Source organism: Coloeus monedula, assembly GCF_965178545.1.
Source record: "Coloeus monedula genome assembly, chromosome: 1".
Lineage (NCBI taxonomy): Eukaryota > Metazoa > Chordata > Aves > Passeriformes > Corvidae > Coloeus > Coloeus monedula.
In genome coordinates this window covers 32391279-32404478 of record NC_138781.1, presented here as the reverse complement: position 1 = coordinate 32404478, position 13200 = coordinate 32391279, and the positions used below count along the sequence as shown (strand labels likewise).

At 40.5% G+C, this 13200-nt stretch overlaps 1 protein-coding gene across 1 annotated transcript; it reads right to left on the bottom strand.

Annotated features, from left to right (window-relative positions):
- Positions 1 to 7580: 7580 nt before the first annotated feature.
- On the bottom strand, positions 7581 to 10772 carry IL6 (interleukin 6; the record flags this gene model as incomplete). Its single annotated transcript, XM_082281638.1, has 4 exons — positions 7581 to 7772; positions 9939 to 10085; positions 10298 to 10411; positions 10515 to 10772. The coding sequence occupies 4 exons, from the start codon at positions 10770 to 10772 to the stop codon at positions 7581 to 7583; spliced, it is 711 nt and encodes a 236-aa protein (XP_082137764.1).
- Positions 10773 to 13200: the final 2428 nt, after the last annotated feature.

The window sequence follows — 13200 nt, the reverse complement described above, 5'->3', positions numbered from 1 at the left end:
TACATTGCTCTAACTAAGAGGAAGTTTCTAATGTATAACTGAAGGAAGAAAACAAGTACACTAAACAAGGTATATGCTTCATTTTTATGCTGAAGTCTTGCTCTTTGGACCATGGTTGTTTTGGTTTCAGTTGCTTTTCTCCCTTCTAACACTGAAGTTCAAGCGCTAAAAAGGTGGCTCCTTGGTTTCTGTTAAATAGAAGCTGTGTTGGGTAGTTTGCTCTCTCCCTTCTAGAACTGTGCAGGGTGGTTTGTATCTGTGGTGATTTTTAAAAAATAATATTTATTGGCCCTGAATTGTCATTGCAACAAAGGTATTCTAGATTTTGGCATGGCCTTTTTTTTTTTAACCCCACAGATTTTCAGGCAGTTTTTATATAAATTAAATGTTTAATTTATGTAAAGGAGGAGATTCCTCAGTTTTTAATCTGCCATGAAAATTCATGATAAAATGTTACTATGTTTAAGGGCTGTGATTGGAAAACTAGAGAGAAATGAGCCAAGGGAGAAAACTTAAATTGAAAGACAAGAATTTGAAAGAAAAAAGTGAAAACATTTATGAGAGCTAGTGCAAACCAGCATGTTCCTTAGAATTCCATTAATCATGATAATCAAATGCCATGAAATACTGGCATGGCTAATGCTGATAGACTGCTTACAGTGGAACAGAGCAAGGACTGAACGCAGAACATTTTCTCATGACCGTATTTCCTTTTGCTAGTGCAGCCTTTCTAGTGCCTTTTCTCTTATGGTAATTTAAGATTAATGTAACTGCTCATGTGTCTTAAATTATGAAGGGAGTTAAAATTTTGATTCTTTTTCTTGACTGATACTAATGATAATAGTAATGAAATAATCTGTTGGTACTTGATAGTGGCTTTAATCATGATTAGGAACATTTTTCTTCTGTTGAATTTCATGCAGTAACCTGAAATACTCAGTACTAAGGGATACAGTATTCAGTGTGAAGTAACTTGTATTTCTCAGTCAGATTTTGCATTTCACAAGGGTGTACAATACCCAAAATGCAGCAGTGGGTAGATGGTCCCAAACACCTGCAGCAGTGTATTTCATGTGCTCTGTTGTGTGTCCGACGTTTGGGGATGTGGTTTGTGGGTCATAACCGCCACATGGTTGTTCTGGCTGCTTTCCAAGAATGATAATATTTGGCAAGAGGTAGAGAAATAGGGAAGTGTTTCCTCTTTCATTAAAAGTTTTACAAAAGCATGGCTATGTCAAGCAGAGGCCACATTCTGTGACGTCTCCATGCTGAAAGTTTGTCTTAAACATAGTTGCATTTCAGGTTTTTTTGCAACTTGGAATTACAATTAGGGGATAGATATTGCTTATGCAATTCTTAAGCATATCGGGTAGGAAATGTTTGGTAATTCACTGCTACTCAAGTGTGTTTCAGGAAAGTCATTAGCATGGAACTCTTGGGTTTTCGAATTGAGGAGGAAAAAGTCTTTCATAGTACCTTCAAATCAGGTTAAATTGAATGCCAGTATGTAGTATAATGTTTGTATAATGTTTTATTTGTATGTCCAGACTTTCATTCCATATAATGCTCTTTCTGTAATTAAAAGATGAGTGAAACTTCTCCTTAAATAAACATTTATATTCTTCCCTGGGGAAAAAAGAATAGGTATTAATCATTAAGTCTTGTTAATTAATTGTAAGATAGCAAAAAAAAAAATTGGAGATATTTTTCTTCAGGTTTGAAAATGAAGAAATCTTTGGTATGAGTGTTTTGAAGTTACTTCTCAGTTTTTGTCATTTTCACAAAACTTGGATGTGCTTGTAAGAGCAGATCGGTGGTTTGTGAAGTTGTACATTAAACAGATTCCTGTGTAAAATCTTAGTTCCCTTAAATATGGTCAGGAAGTATGCTAGTTTTAGCAAGACTGGTGTTTTTTGGTGGTGCAAGGGAGAAGAGGGCAGGTCTATGGAGTGAGGTGGAAGGACTCTCATGTTTGTCAAGGCTGGGGACTTAAATTGGGTGTTATTAATTTCAAGTGGTTTAATCTATGATTTTTTTCCTTTCCATTTTTCTCCCAGTAGAACTTGAGAAAGTTTTATTTTACTGTCGGATGGGAGATGCTTAGAAAAGCACGTATATGAGTTTCACTGCTTGACTGTATTGAGCTCTGTCACTGAATCAGTGCCTTCTGCAGCCAGGTGCAGATTCTTTTCTGTAATGGGTTTGTGATGCAGTCCTGTGAACTCTCAGTGTTGGAATAAAGTCAGTGAGTATAGTTTACTGAAAAATGAGCTGTGACTTCTACAGCTGAGCTCAAGGCTACAGTCTAGATGTGTGAAATAAAATCATTGGTGCCTTCTTGTGTTTGATGGTGGTTGTACTGACTTTTAAGGTATCCCGTTGATCTTAACCTGGAAATAAGGATTGTTTGGCTTTGTACTTTGGTGTCTTCAAAGTGGAGGTGGAGCGTGCTTGTGATGGCCTTAGTGTCAGGTAAATGCCAGCTGTCACTGGAGCCTGTTGTACCTGGTGACAACCAATTATGCAAGGGACCGAGGGGGAGTCTTGAGAGTTTGGTGGTTTTCTTGGTCTTGGTGTATGGACTGTGGATCTCCTGGTAGCAGGGTATAAAAAGAATGGTCAGTTTAGTGTCATCTCTAAAGGGAAAAAAATCTGGCTTTCAGTATAATTTTGTTCTTAATAATTTAATCTGCAAAGAAACCTACTTGTGTGCTCCATAAGCTCTTCAAGGCCTGGCCGGTTGTGAGGCAAAATTAAGGTGATAGGGAGTTTGTAACAGGTTTTTAATTCTGCTACAAATTCCTGGTGTAGACACATCTGGTACAAAGTAACTGTGCTGTATCTCATCACAGTTATAAAACAGAGGCTGTGTGATTTTATTTTTTCCTTGGATAAATTCATCAGCAAAGCTCCTATTAGCTGAACTATAACATTTAAACACGTAAACTGTGCAGATCAAATCAATGTTCAGAATTTTGTTGCAACAGGCCCATTTTGGTGAAGTATAAAACCTGTCCTTTGCTACTTTGTACAGCTGTCTTCCGAAATGGCTGTAGGTGACAAAGAGCTGCTTAAGATCTCATCTTCTTGCATTGTGTGGTAAATGAAACAGAGACCTGACATAATGGTTTTTTATCAGAAAAATTGCTACATCAAAGTATATATACCTTGGATATTTTTGGAAGTATTTTGTTACAGGCTTGGAATTTAAGCTATGATGATACTGATGATATTTGGAAATTAAAGCTCATTACATCTGTTTTCACCACAGGAGGAGAGACCACATCCTGTTAAATGTCATATGAGTAATTTAATTTTTACAAATAACCACTTAATTGCAATTTCTAAATACTTTTCCATGATGATGTGTGATGCAATAGCCATTTCTGGGTTAAGCTTGTGGGATACATACATTGTTTCTTGGTTATGCTTAAGTTAATTCAGGATTAGAGGATGAGTTAGATGGAGGGAATGTTTGTCTGCTATGTGGAAAGTTACATGGAAGGGCAAATCAATTCTCAGTGTTTTGATTCTGAATGTGAATGTTTGTTTTTTTAAAACAGATTTTCTCAGGAAAGATTGAATCTTAAATTCTGGTCACCGAATAGAAATCCAGACTGCAGAATTTCTGTGGAGTGTTTTCTGATGACTGCCAAAGTCAGTCTTGAAAATATACCAGGACTCGGTTAAATATGTTTAGATTACAGAAATTGGTTGATAGTAATTCATGGAAGAAGTAGCACTTCAGGGTTGAAGCCTGCAGAGGTTGCATTTTTTTGGGAACAACGGAGTGGGTGGGTTTTGGTTTTCCTCTTATGAAGAAGAGGAAAGAAATTCACTGAGAGAGATCAGAAATTGTTATCTAATCATTTGACTTGAAAAGCAAGGACTTAGTCACAAAGTTTACTGTTATATAAATATATACATATAAAAAAATATATATATGTATTTGCCAGCACCTCTTGACTGTGGTGTCTTTGATGGATACTACTGCATACTTACCTGTCCATCATTTTATCTTTTAAATTGAAATTAGAAAAGATTATTATTTACAAATAACAGTGGCAAACGTAGGGGAAGTTTCCCATCAAGCTAAGCCAACCTCATGGTTCATTACTGCTGAAAAGTGATGCTGCTCCCATGCTTTACTGGTGGTGTAACTCTTCCATATCTTGTAGCATCAGTGTGGTTTTGCTAATCTCACCATCAGCTGTTAATAAAATCTGTGGAGGCACTAGAGATGCAGGCAGTCTCTTTCAAGTAGCTGTTGTTCTTTCTAAATTTTTTCCAAATTTAGTGTTTACACCAGTGCAATTTTAGTGTTTACACCAGTGCTGGGTAGGGGATGGTACTGCAGCCTGGGAAGTCAGTCAGGCTGAAATGTTTTCCACTTTTTTTTTTTTTTTTAGAAGTTTCTTACACAATAAAGTGTGGTTAAAAAATAGAAAAATGGTACTTCAGAGACTATCACTTAAAAAAACCCCTCCTACTTTTTTATTAGATTACTTTAACACTAGCTTGCATTCTGTCTTTTTGGTTTTTTGGGGGGTTGTTTTGGTTTTTTTTCTCTCTTGTCCAGCATTCTGGTATTATGGCAGCTGCTCTCTTAGGGATATTTTGTTTCTCATCTTAAACACTTTCTGAATACTGTGGGCTTTTCTTGCATACTGTGTAATGTATGCATGCTTTTCAACATAGCTTTACCTTCTTCCTTCTTTGGGAATTCAAAAGCAGGATGAAGGGAGCTGGTTATCTGTTAAGCATTCCAAAATCTCAGTGTGGTGTTAACAACTAAGGATGAATGGAAATGTGGAGAAAGGCTAGCTGGGGTGTGCAGGGCGAGGCTGGTCCTGTACAGCAGCAGCCAAAATGCTGCTTTGGTGGGTATTTTCCTATTAGGTAATTATTAGCAGGTCTTTTTTTGTTTGGGATGTGTTAGGGGGAGCTTTTTGTTGTTGTTTTGGTTTTTTGAGTTTTCTTTGCTCAGTGAGTTGGCTGTTAGTTAGGAGGAGCTCTCTTCAATGGAAGTGTTGAGGTATTGTTGCTGAGTGTAGTTAGAACTGCTCACTTTTAATATTGTTCTGGTTTTTTTATGTGTTTGTGCTGGTCTGCCAACTAAAATAAATGCCTTTGTGTGTTTACTGATGTAAAATGCTTTCTACACAGCAAACTGGAAAAAGGATGATAAATTGGTTCATTTGAGAGGCCCTGTATCATGCTCAGCAGTGTTTAGGTCTCCTCTGACTTCATCTGAATTCCCCACTGCAAATATTTGTGTGCCAGAAGCACCAGTGAGTGTTGGTTTCAGCAAGTGGTGCTGCTCCTGGGAGCAGTCCCTGAAGTTGCCACTGTGACAGGAGATTGATGGCCAGCAAGGCAGCTGCTGCATTGAAGGACCCTGAGAACTGTGGGTGGCTGTGGAGGACACGCAGGTGAAATAATGGCAGCTCAGTGGCACCATCAGCGATAACTTTGTTCCAGGAAGGACTTGAAAGTTGACCTCCCCACCCAACAAATGGTAGTCTTTGCTCATCTTCTGCACCCTAAAATGTAGCAGCATTTACATGTTTACTAGAATTGCAGACAGCCTGGGATAGCTATCAGCTAAAGGGTGCTGGTGTAACTGTCAGTGCTTGTCTGTCAGTTGCAAGGGATTTCAGCACTCCCAATTCTTACACGATTTTTGGCATTTCAGGAGATCAGTGTGAGTTTGTTTAGATGCAGTGTACATAGTAACTAATGGTGATCTCAGGCAGCCACTCTTCTGGGAGAAGTGAAACCAGGAGATGCTTTTCCTTTTGGTCAGTCTTTTTTTTTTTTTTTTTTCCCCCGCTCTGTGTTCTCACGTAGTAATTAGGTCCAGTGTGGGATCCACTTTGGGTCTTATAGATGTTATTGGCATAATAAAGAAAATTCTCTAACCAAATGGTCACTAAAAGAAAATCCCTGTGAATGTGAGCAGTGAAAAAGCTAAACCAGGCTTTCCTATGTTTCCTGGAGCATGTGCCAGCACAGTTAAAGTAGGATCTTATGTGCTCTTAGAAAACGCATTCACCACAGGCATCTTTAAAGGTCTCCTTGAGATCTCCTCATTCCTTCTCCAGATGTTGCTCAGCTTGAGATGGCAGTTTTACCATATTGGGCAAAGAAGTGGTTTGGTTTGTTTTGAGCATCTGAGATGTGAGCAGTGGGTGGACTGGTCACTCTTTTGGCATCCCCAGTGGTGGAATGCATATGTGGACAATCTGATCAGTCAGAGGAAGAGGAGAGTTTACTGACATCCACATTCCAAGGCCTGCCTTTCATCTCCGCATCTTCCCCACTGTGCCAGAAGAAAAAGTGAGGATAATTAATATTTTACCAATTTTAGGGACAAAGCTTGAGGGACTTCTGCTGCCTTCATCCCCTGTGTGGTCTGTGAATTCCTCTGAGCTGGGGTTTATGAGGTACCTGCACAGCTACAGTGCTGCAGATGATGCAGCCAAGGAAAGTTTCAGTGGTTTGGTATTCAGTCTTAAGTCCTGTTCTGGTTGTTTTGTTTTTTTTTTTTTCTATACAGTACTCAAGAATATGCATTCATGGTATGTGGCTTGTCCATACTAGTGAAATATAAAAGACAAATGCATGTTGCTGCATTGCTCAGCAGCCATATGTTGATTTATACTGCTTAAGGAAATAACCTAGATTTTATTTTTCTGCTTCTTGGGGTAGGGGCCAGAAATGTTTAAGGAAACTTGGAAAATTCCCCTGGATGATACCAATAAAACTAATCAAAAGATAGTATTCATGTCAGAGTGGTTAATGTGGTTGTCTCACCCCTTTATTTGTTTAAAAAAGATCATTTGAGTTGTAAGAAGATCCTTACAAACAGTTTTATAGGGTGTTCCTTATTAAGTATAAGGGACATGTCCGTTTGTTTCTCAGGAGCATTGATGGATTTGTTTCTCAGGAACTTGTTCATTCTTAAGTGTCATTTTCAGTGCATGTGGTTCCTTCATATCCCATTTTAAGAATTATGTGGTAATCAAGTTGTCTGTATGTGTGCGCATATGTGCTATATAGATACCTGGCCTAATTATACAGATAAATTCTTGAAAGTGCTTATTCTGATAATTGCAGGTATTAAAAACTGGATATAATAGAGTGCCTTAGTCTTATTTAAAGTTCACACAGGTTATACAAGCTTTTTTTAAAAATCAGCTTTTATTTGCTCTAAAAATACAAGTAAGTCATAAATACCATCTCTCAAATTTATAAAAACATAAGTTATACAGCAATTTTTCTGGGTTCTGAAAATGTTTTTTTGTTGAATACATATTAAATAAGTTTATATTCTGAACAGTACCATTAGGAAATAAAATACGTCCTGTGTTTAAATTTTTTCTAAATATTGAAAATATAAATAAGAAATATTAAAAACTAATAAATATTTTAAATACAATAAATAAGTTCCTAGAAGGAAATGGGAATGTATATAGATGCAAACCATTGTTACTATTTCTGGTTCTTAAAACAGAACAACACTGTCGTCTGCCACATGGCAGATTTGTAACAAAAGGATTGTGCCTGAACTAAAACATTCAAGCACGGAAACTCCTGGTGTTTTGCAAATAGCGCACAGCCCTCACTGTCTTCTCCATAAATGAAGTAAAATCTCGGAGGATGAGCTGGATGGTGATTTTCTCTGTCCAGGCCTTAATGGACTTCAGCTTTGTGTGAAGAGATTCCTGGGTAGCTGCATCTGGGATGATCACTTCTTCGGGATTGATCACCTGTGAGAAAGACAGTATTGGGGGGCCTTGGTTAAAACACTGTAACTGAGCCTGTTGGAGAGCATTGATTTGTATGTTCCCAGCCTGCTGCATATCCAGCCTTTCTGTACTGCAGACAGCAGCCCTGCCTGGGACCTGTGCTTCCCTCCAGCCCTGCTTCTGTGGAGAGGTGTGAGTAGTGCTGATGCCTGCTGTAATTGCTGTGTAGGTGTCCCTGGGCTATACTGTTTGTTCTGGGTGTTGCGGTCCAACAGGCTCTGAGCAGATCAGTACACCCCTCCTGCTCTCTGGCAGTCACGTGGTTGGTTAGGTGGGGACATGCTGATCGTGGTTTGTCCTAACCTGTACCTGCTCCATCCTGAGTCATAAGGTGTTCGGCTGACATTGGAGTACTCTCACATTTTGTAGTAGATTAACAGTTTCCAAAGATGTCAGACTTGTTTAGCTGCCTCATTCTTACTTTCCAGGCATTTAGTCACATGTGAGACTAAGTGCCACCAACTTTCACTGATACGTGAGAGCGTAACTAAAAGATGAGTAAAAGGAGTTATTTATCTAATGCTGACTCACAGAACTGTGCACCCAGTACCTAAAGGCCTTTGGAGAACTTGTCCCAAGAAGTGGGACTTCTGAAAATAGGAGTTACACACCCAAATCATAGAGCTCTTTTAGGTGATTTGGAGTCCAAAGTTCTACCGAGTGTCTGCTTAATCCTGTGTTTAGGATCTCTGCTACCCTTTAACAAGTGACAAAAACATGCAAACCTCCTTCTGGAACATCTTTTTAGTGAAATATAAGAGAAAAATATTCTTTCTATTGATACTACTTGGGAGTGGGTTCTGATCACACCCCCTTTTACTTGTATGCCCAGCTTCTTGTTGTGCTCTGTAAAAGTCTGTCTGGATATCTAGACTGCTGGTGGATCTATCTAACCATAAGTGATGGATTCTGGCTTTGTTGTCCTTGCCTTAAATAGCAGATTTTTCTCTCACAAAGAAAAATTTCCAACCTGAAGATCAAGGCTTTCTCTCAAAAACTCCATAGTTTCTACAAGTACAGGTTTTGCTTTTCATCACTGTGTTTAATTCTGCCTGTTTGGATTACCTTGATTAAAAAAAAAATCTAAACCCCCACAAAACCCCCGCAAACTTAACCCAAAGAATCTAGTCTCAGTTATGAAACAAACTTTCTGCAAACTTGTGTATCAAGCTGGAAGCCAGTAATCAGTTGCTGTTTTAGGACTATTATTCTCAGCTGGCAGAGTGTGAAAAAAAGCGGTTCAGCTTCCTTTCACATAAAGAATGATGGGCATAAGTAAATATGTTAGAAAAGGTATGGCAAACACACAATAGTCTTTTCACATGCCAAAAACTACCTTGAAGGAAATAATGCCCCAAGACTTCTGCAGTCCTTACCTGGGTGGTTTTTAATCAGGCAAATGGTTTACCCAAAGACAAAAGGGAGTGTTCATATTAAGGATTATTAATATGGGCAAATACTATAGGGATTGAGTGAATTTTTGAACTGTGATCTTTCAAAGCTCTCCAGAACATGAAAAATGTTTGTCAGAAATTAATAGCATTTTAGTTTACCAAATCAAAAGAGAAATGGATATTTTTATGACAGATTTTTTACAAGCAAAATACGTGTTTTTCAGTAGGGAGCTGTCTGGTGTATTGACAGCAATACTGATATCTCAATATACCATACAGCTTGGCTTATGTGTTAGAGAGTTTTAAAGATCATTAATATTGTAAAAATATACTTGTTTTTTAAATGTGGGCTTTTAAAAAAATTTACTGACTTCTACTTCTCAGTGGGTTCCAACATTAGGAGGTACAGGCTGATTTGCAGTTCCACAATTAGAAACAAGCACCCTGAGAAATCTTATTTCTATCAGCCAGTTTAATATATTTATTGTTAAAACAGTGATGCATTTGGTTGGTTTGGAAATTAGAAGAAACAACAGAAAGTGGGAAGAAGAGTTGTTTCTCTAAGAGAAGGAAACAAAACTTTGTAAAATCTCTGAGTCATGAGGGTAAGATCTGAGCATAAGGAACTGTCACCTGTTTTTTTTAAGGAACTGAAGCATAGCATCCTCTATTTCTGATTTCACATCAGTATTAAGCCCCCAAAATTATCAGAATGAATTTAAAACCAACTCACCATCTGCCTTATGGTACGTGCCAGGCGCTCTGTACTATAGGATAGTGATTCAACATTTTGGTTTTCACTAATAAAAGTTTCTTGTACGTATTTGAGATATGTCTGAAATGTGTAAAGCCCACTGGAGATTGTTCTCAAGCATTTATCCTGCAATGAGAGAAAGGTGAGAAAGTCACTTAGAATTCGAAGTGCCTTGATCTCAATGCTGTGTGCAGGTTAGAAGATGATGCTTATGTAGTGTGGAGGTCTGGCCAAAGCCAGCTGGAGCCGGCACAGATCTTTAGGTCAACTTCCACAGTTCTTTTGAGCAAGCAAAACCTGCCCCAAGAATACAGGATTAGACCAGAAAGGTTCCTTGCCTCATCGAAGCCGGCGAGCAGACACCCATCTTCCTTCGTCACCTTGGGGAGGCTGAGGTTGTTGTGGAGGAGCATTTCCATGCTGTTCGGGCAGATGGTGAACTTCTCGCACACCTGGGGAGAGACACGGAGAGGTTTGGTCGCACCTTGGCAGGAGGCAGCCGCGGCCGGGCCGGGCGTGTGAGCGTGTGCGAGCCCGCGGTGCGGCCGTACCCACCTCGTCCTGCAGCTGTGCCGCCCGGGCGTGCAGCAGCCGAGCCAGCAGCAGGCTCTGGGGCAGCGGCGCCCGCCGCGCCGCCGCCTCGTCCAGCTCGGCCTCCCCCGAGGAGTCTGCGCTGGGCAGCGGGGCGGCGGCGGCCCGCGGCACCAGCAGCAGCAGCAGCAGCGGCGGCGGCAGCAGCGCGGCGCGGAGGGCGGGCGGCCGGCGGCGGCCGGCGCGGGCACGGTCGCAGCCACAGTCCCGGGGAAACTTCATAGTGCGGCTTCTTCTGGGCTCCGGCCCCTTCTCGTCGGCGAGGCTGGCGGGTTGAGTGAGCTCTGGGCATCTCTGAACGTGTATTTATCGAGGGGGCTTCAAGATTATTCATGGCCTGGGAAACTCCGGCATGAGAACACGGGGGGGTGTGTGCACGGAGCGCGCCCGGTTTGACAGAGCTGCTCGAGAGCCGGGATTGTGAAACGGGCCGGAGGGGGCAGCCGAAAGCGGCCGGTGGGAACATGAAGTAATCGTGCTCCGTAACTCCTTGAGGGCCGGGCTGCCCCCCGCACCCACCGCCGGCTCACCTGCCCCGCGGGGTCCCGGCCGGGGCTGGAGCCCCCCGGTCCAGCGGCCTCCGAGCCTGCCAGCTCCAGCCGCACAGAAACTCCTGGAAATCATACATACATACCTACCCATATACGCACATACCTTATATATGCTATATACTTCCGCGTACTTTAATATTTTAGTGTGGTTTAATGTTTTATGAATTTTGTATTATGTATATCTTGGTATTTTAACTATTTTTATTATTTGTATGTGTGAAACTAAACACCCCTGTTTAGGTGCTGGGTGGTACAAGTCCTAAGTTGCCTCTTTCCCGGTGAGCTACTTGTGGGTAGAATTAAATACACCAAATGCTTTAAATGGACCAAAGCCAGTTCCTACGGGAGGGTAGCTGCAGGAAATGCCACGAAGTTCCCTGTTATCTGCTGCCTTATCTCTTTCTGCCTAGCTGGTAGGTGTTGGAGGAATTTTAACCTTTCAGAGGGACTCTTCACCCAGGGCAAGTGTGCCTGTTGGGGTCAATCTTGTAGAATGCAGACTGAGTCAAACTGTGTAAGGCATGCTGACATTGAACTTGTGGAATGTGTTGAACTGATTTTGGCCAAACTGCCTTTTTTCTTTTCTTTTCTTTTTTTTTCTTTTTCTTTTTCTCTTCTTCTTTTTTTTTTTTTTTTGGTAGTATTAAATCGGTTATGTTTTCTCACATAAGGAAGACCAGAGTCTGCATTGGAAAGTGCTAACAGGAGGGTACAGAGTGGGGAGAACAAGAACATGGGGCATAAGAGAAGTGTTAGAGACAATACAGAAACTGAAAAAAGCCCCAGATACTTCTTCATTTTCTAAGAACAGCCTGGAAAGAGAGCCTCAGGAAGGAAGCAGGGTACTACTGGTTTTTATTTAATGTCTCTTTCTGCCAGTAGCAGAAAAGCAGCTGCAGTAATTTTGCCCAGTGGAGAGATATTAGAGCTGGAACGCAAGTGTGAGAGAGCGGTTTTCAACAGCAGCAATCCGTCTCTGCCCAGGTCCCTGAGTGCAGCAGAGGGGATATTGCCAGAACAGTATCTGCTGTAATGTCAGCTCTGCCTTACCAGGTCTGTGGTGTTAGGCATAGAAGAAAGCATGCCACTAGCAGTACGTTTGACTAGTATCAGTGAAAAGATCCAGTTGAAATCTGCTAAAGGATTAAAACAGCCAGACCAGATGAGCTCAAAGTCTGGTGTTTGCTTCTGGATAACCATCAGAGGCAGATACATCAGGGAGGGAACTCCTGCCTACCTCTTTTTCCATTTGCGATAGCACAGGGATGTACATGTCTCGGGGATTTCCTTCCGCTGCTGGGCGACTCATTGGCTGTTTTCCTCCAGACAAACTTTTCCTTTACCTAACCCAAGTGAAAATACTGTTCTTAAAATGACAAAAATTTGGTAGAAGGCTGTGTTTCCTTAATAATACCTTTCAGCAAGCATTCTGTAATTTAGTCTTGTCTGTAGCTCTGTAATTCTTAATTTTGTAAATTTACTTTATGAGTTGTCATTTTCTTATTGTGTCATAAAACTTTCTGTTCCTTAGCAATTTTCAGAGAACCTTTTTGTGCTGATCACTGTTACACAGCCTTGCTGATGTGTGTAGTTACGTCTGCAGAGTGAAATAAAAGCAAATTCTCACTGTTCCCCATCTAAAAGTCTCTAAGCCTTCAGTTACTATTTTCTCATTTTGGAGTTTTGTTTACTTTTTTTAATATGAATGTCCATGTGACTTTTCAGAAGTACAAAGTATACTTACATGCTCCAGTGAAAGGTGCTCATTAATGCCTTAGAAACTCTGTTTGATAATCTAGGACAAAGCATAGCATTCAAGGGAAGAAGGAACTGGAATTTACACAATAGCATTAAAATACTTCTTCTATTGCTCTGGACAATTTCTTATGGAAAATCACTTATTTAATTGGTACTGTACTTAGAAGAAATACTTTTGCACTGATCTATCTACAATAATGGTTAGATTTTGGGGAGGACTTAAAGGAGGTCCTCACTGTATTACTAATTAATCCGCGCTGTACTACACTGAATTACACTGATTCATCAGTAGTCACGTTGTTCAAAATTTAGTAAGCCCCGAACAAACAGCACTTGCTTAT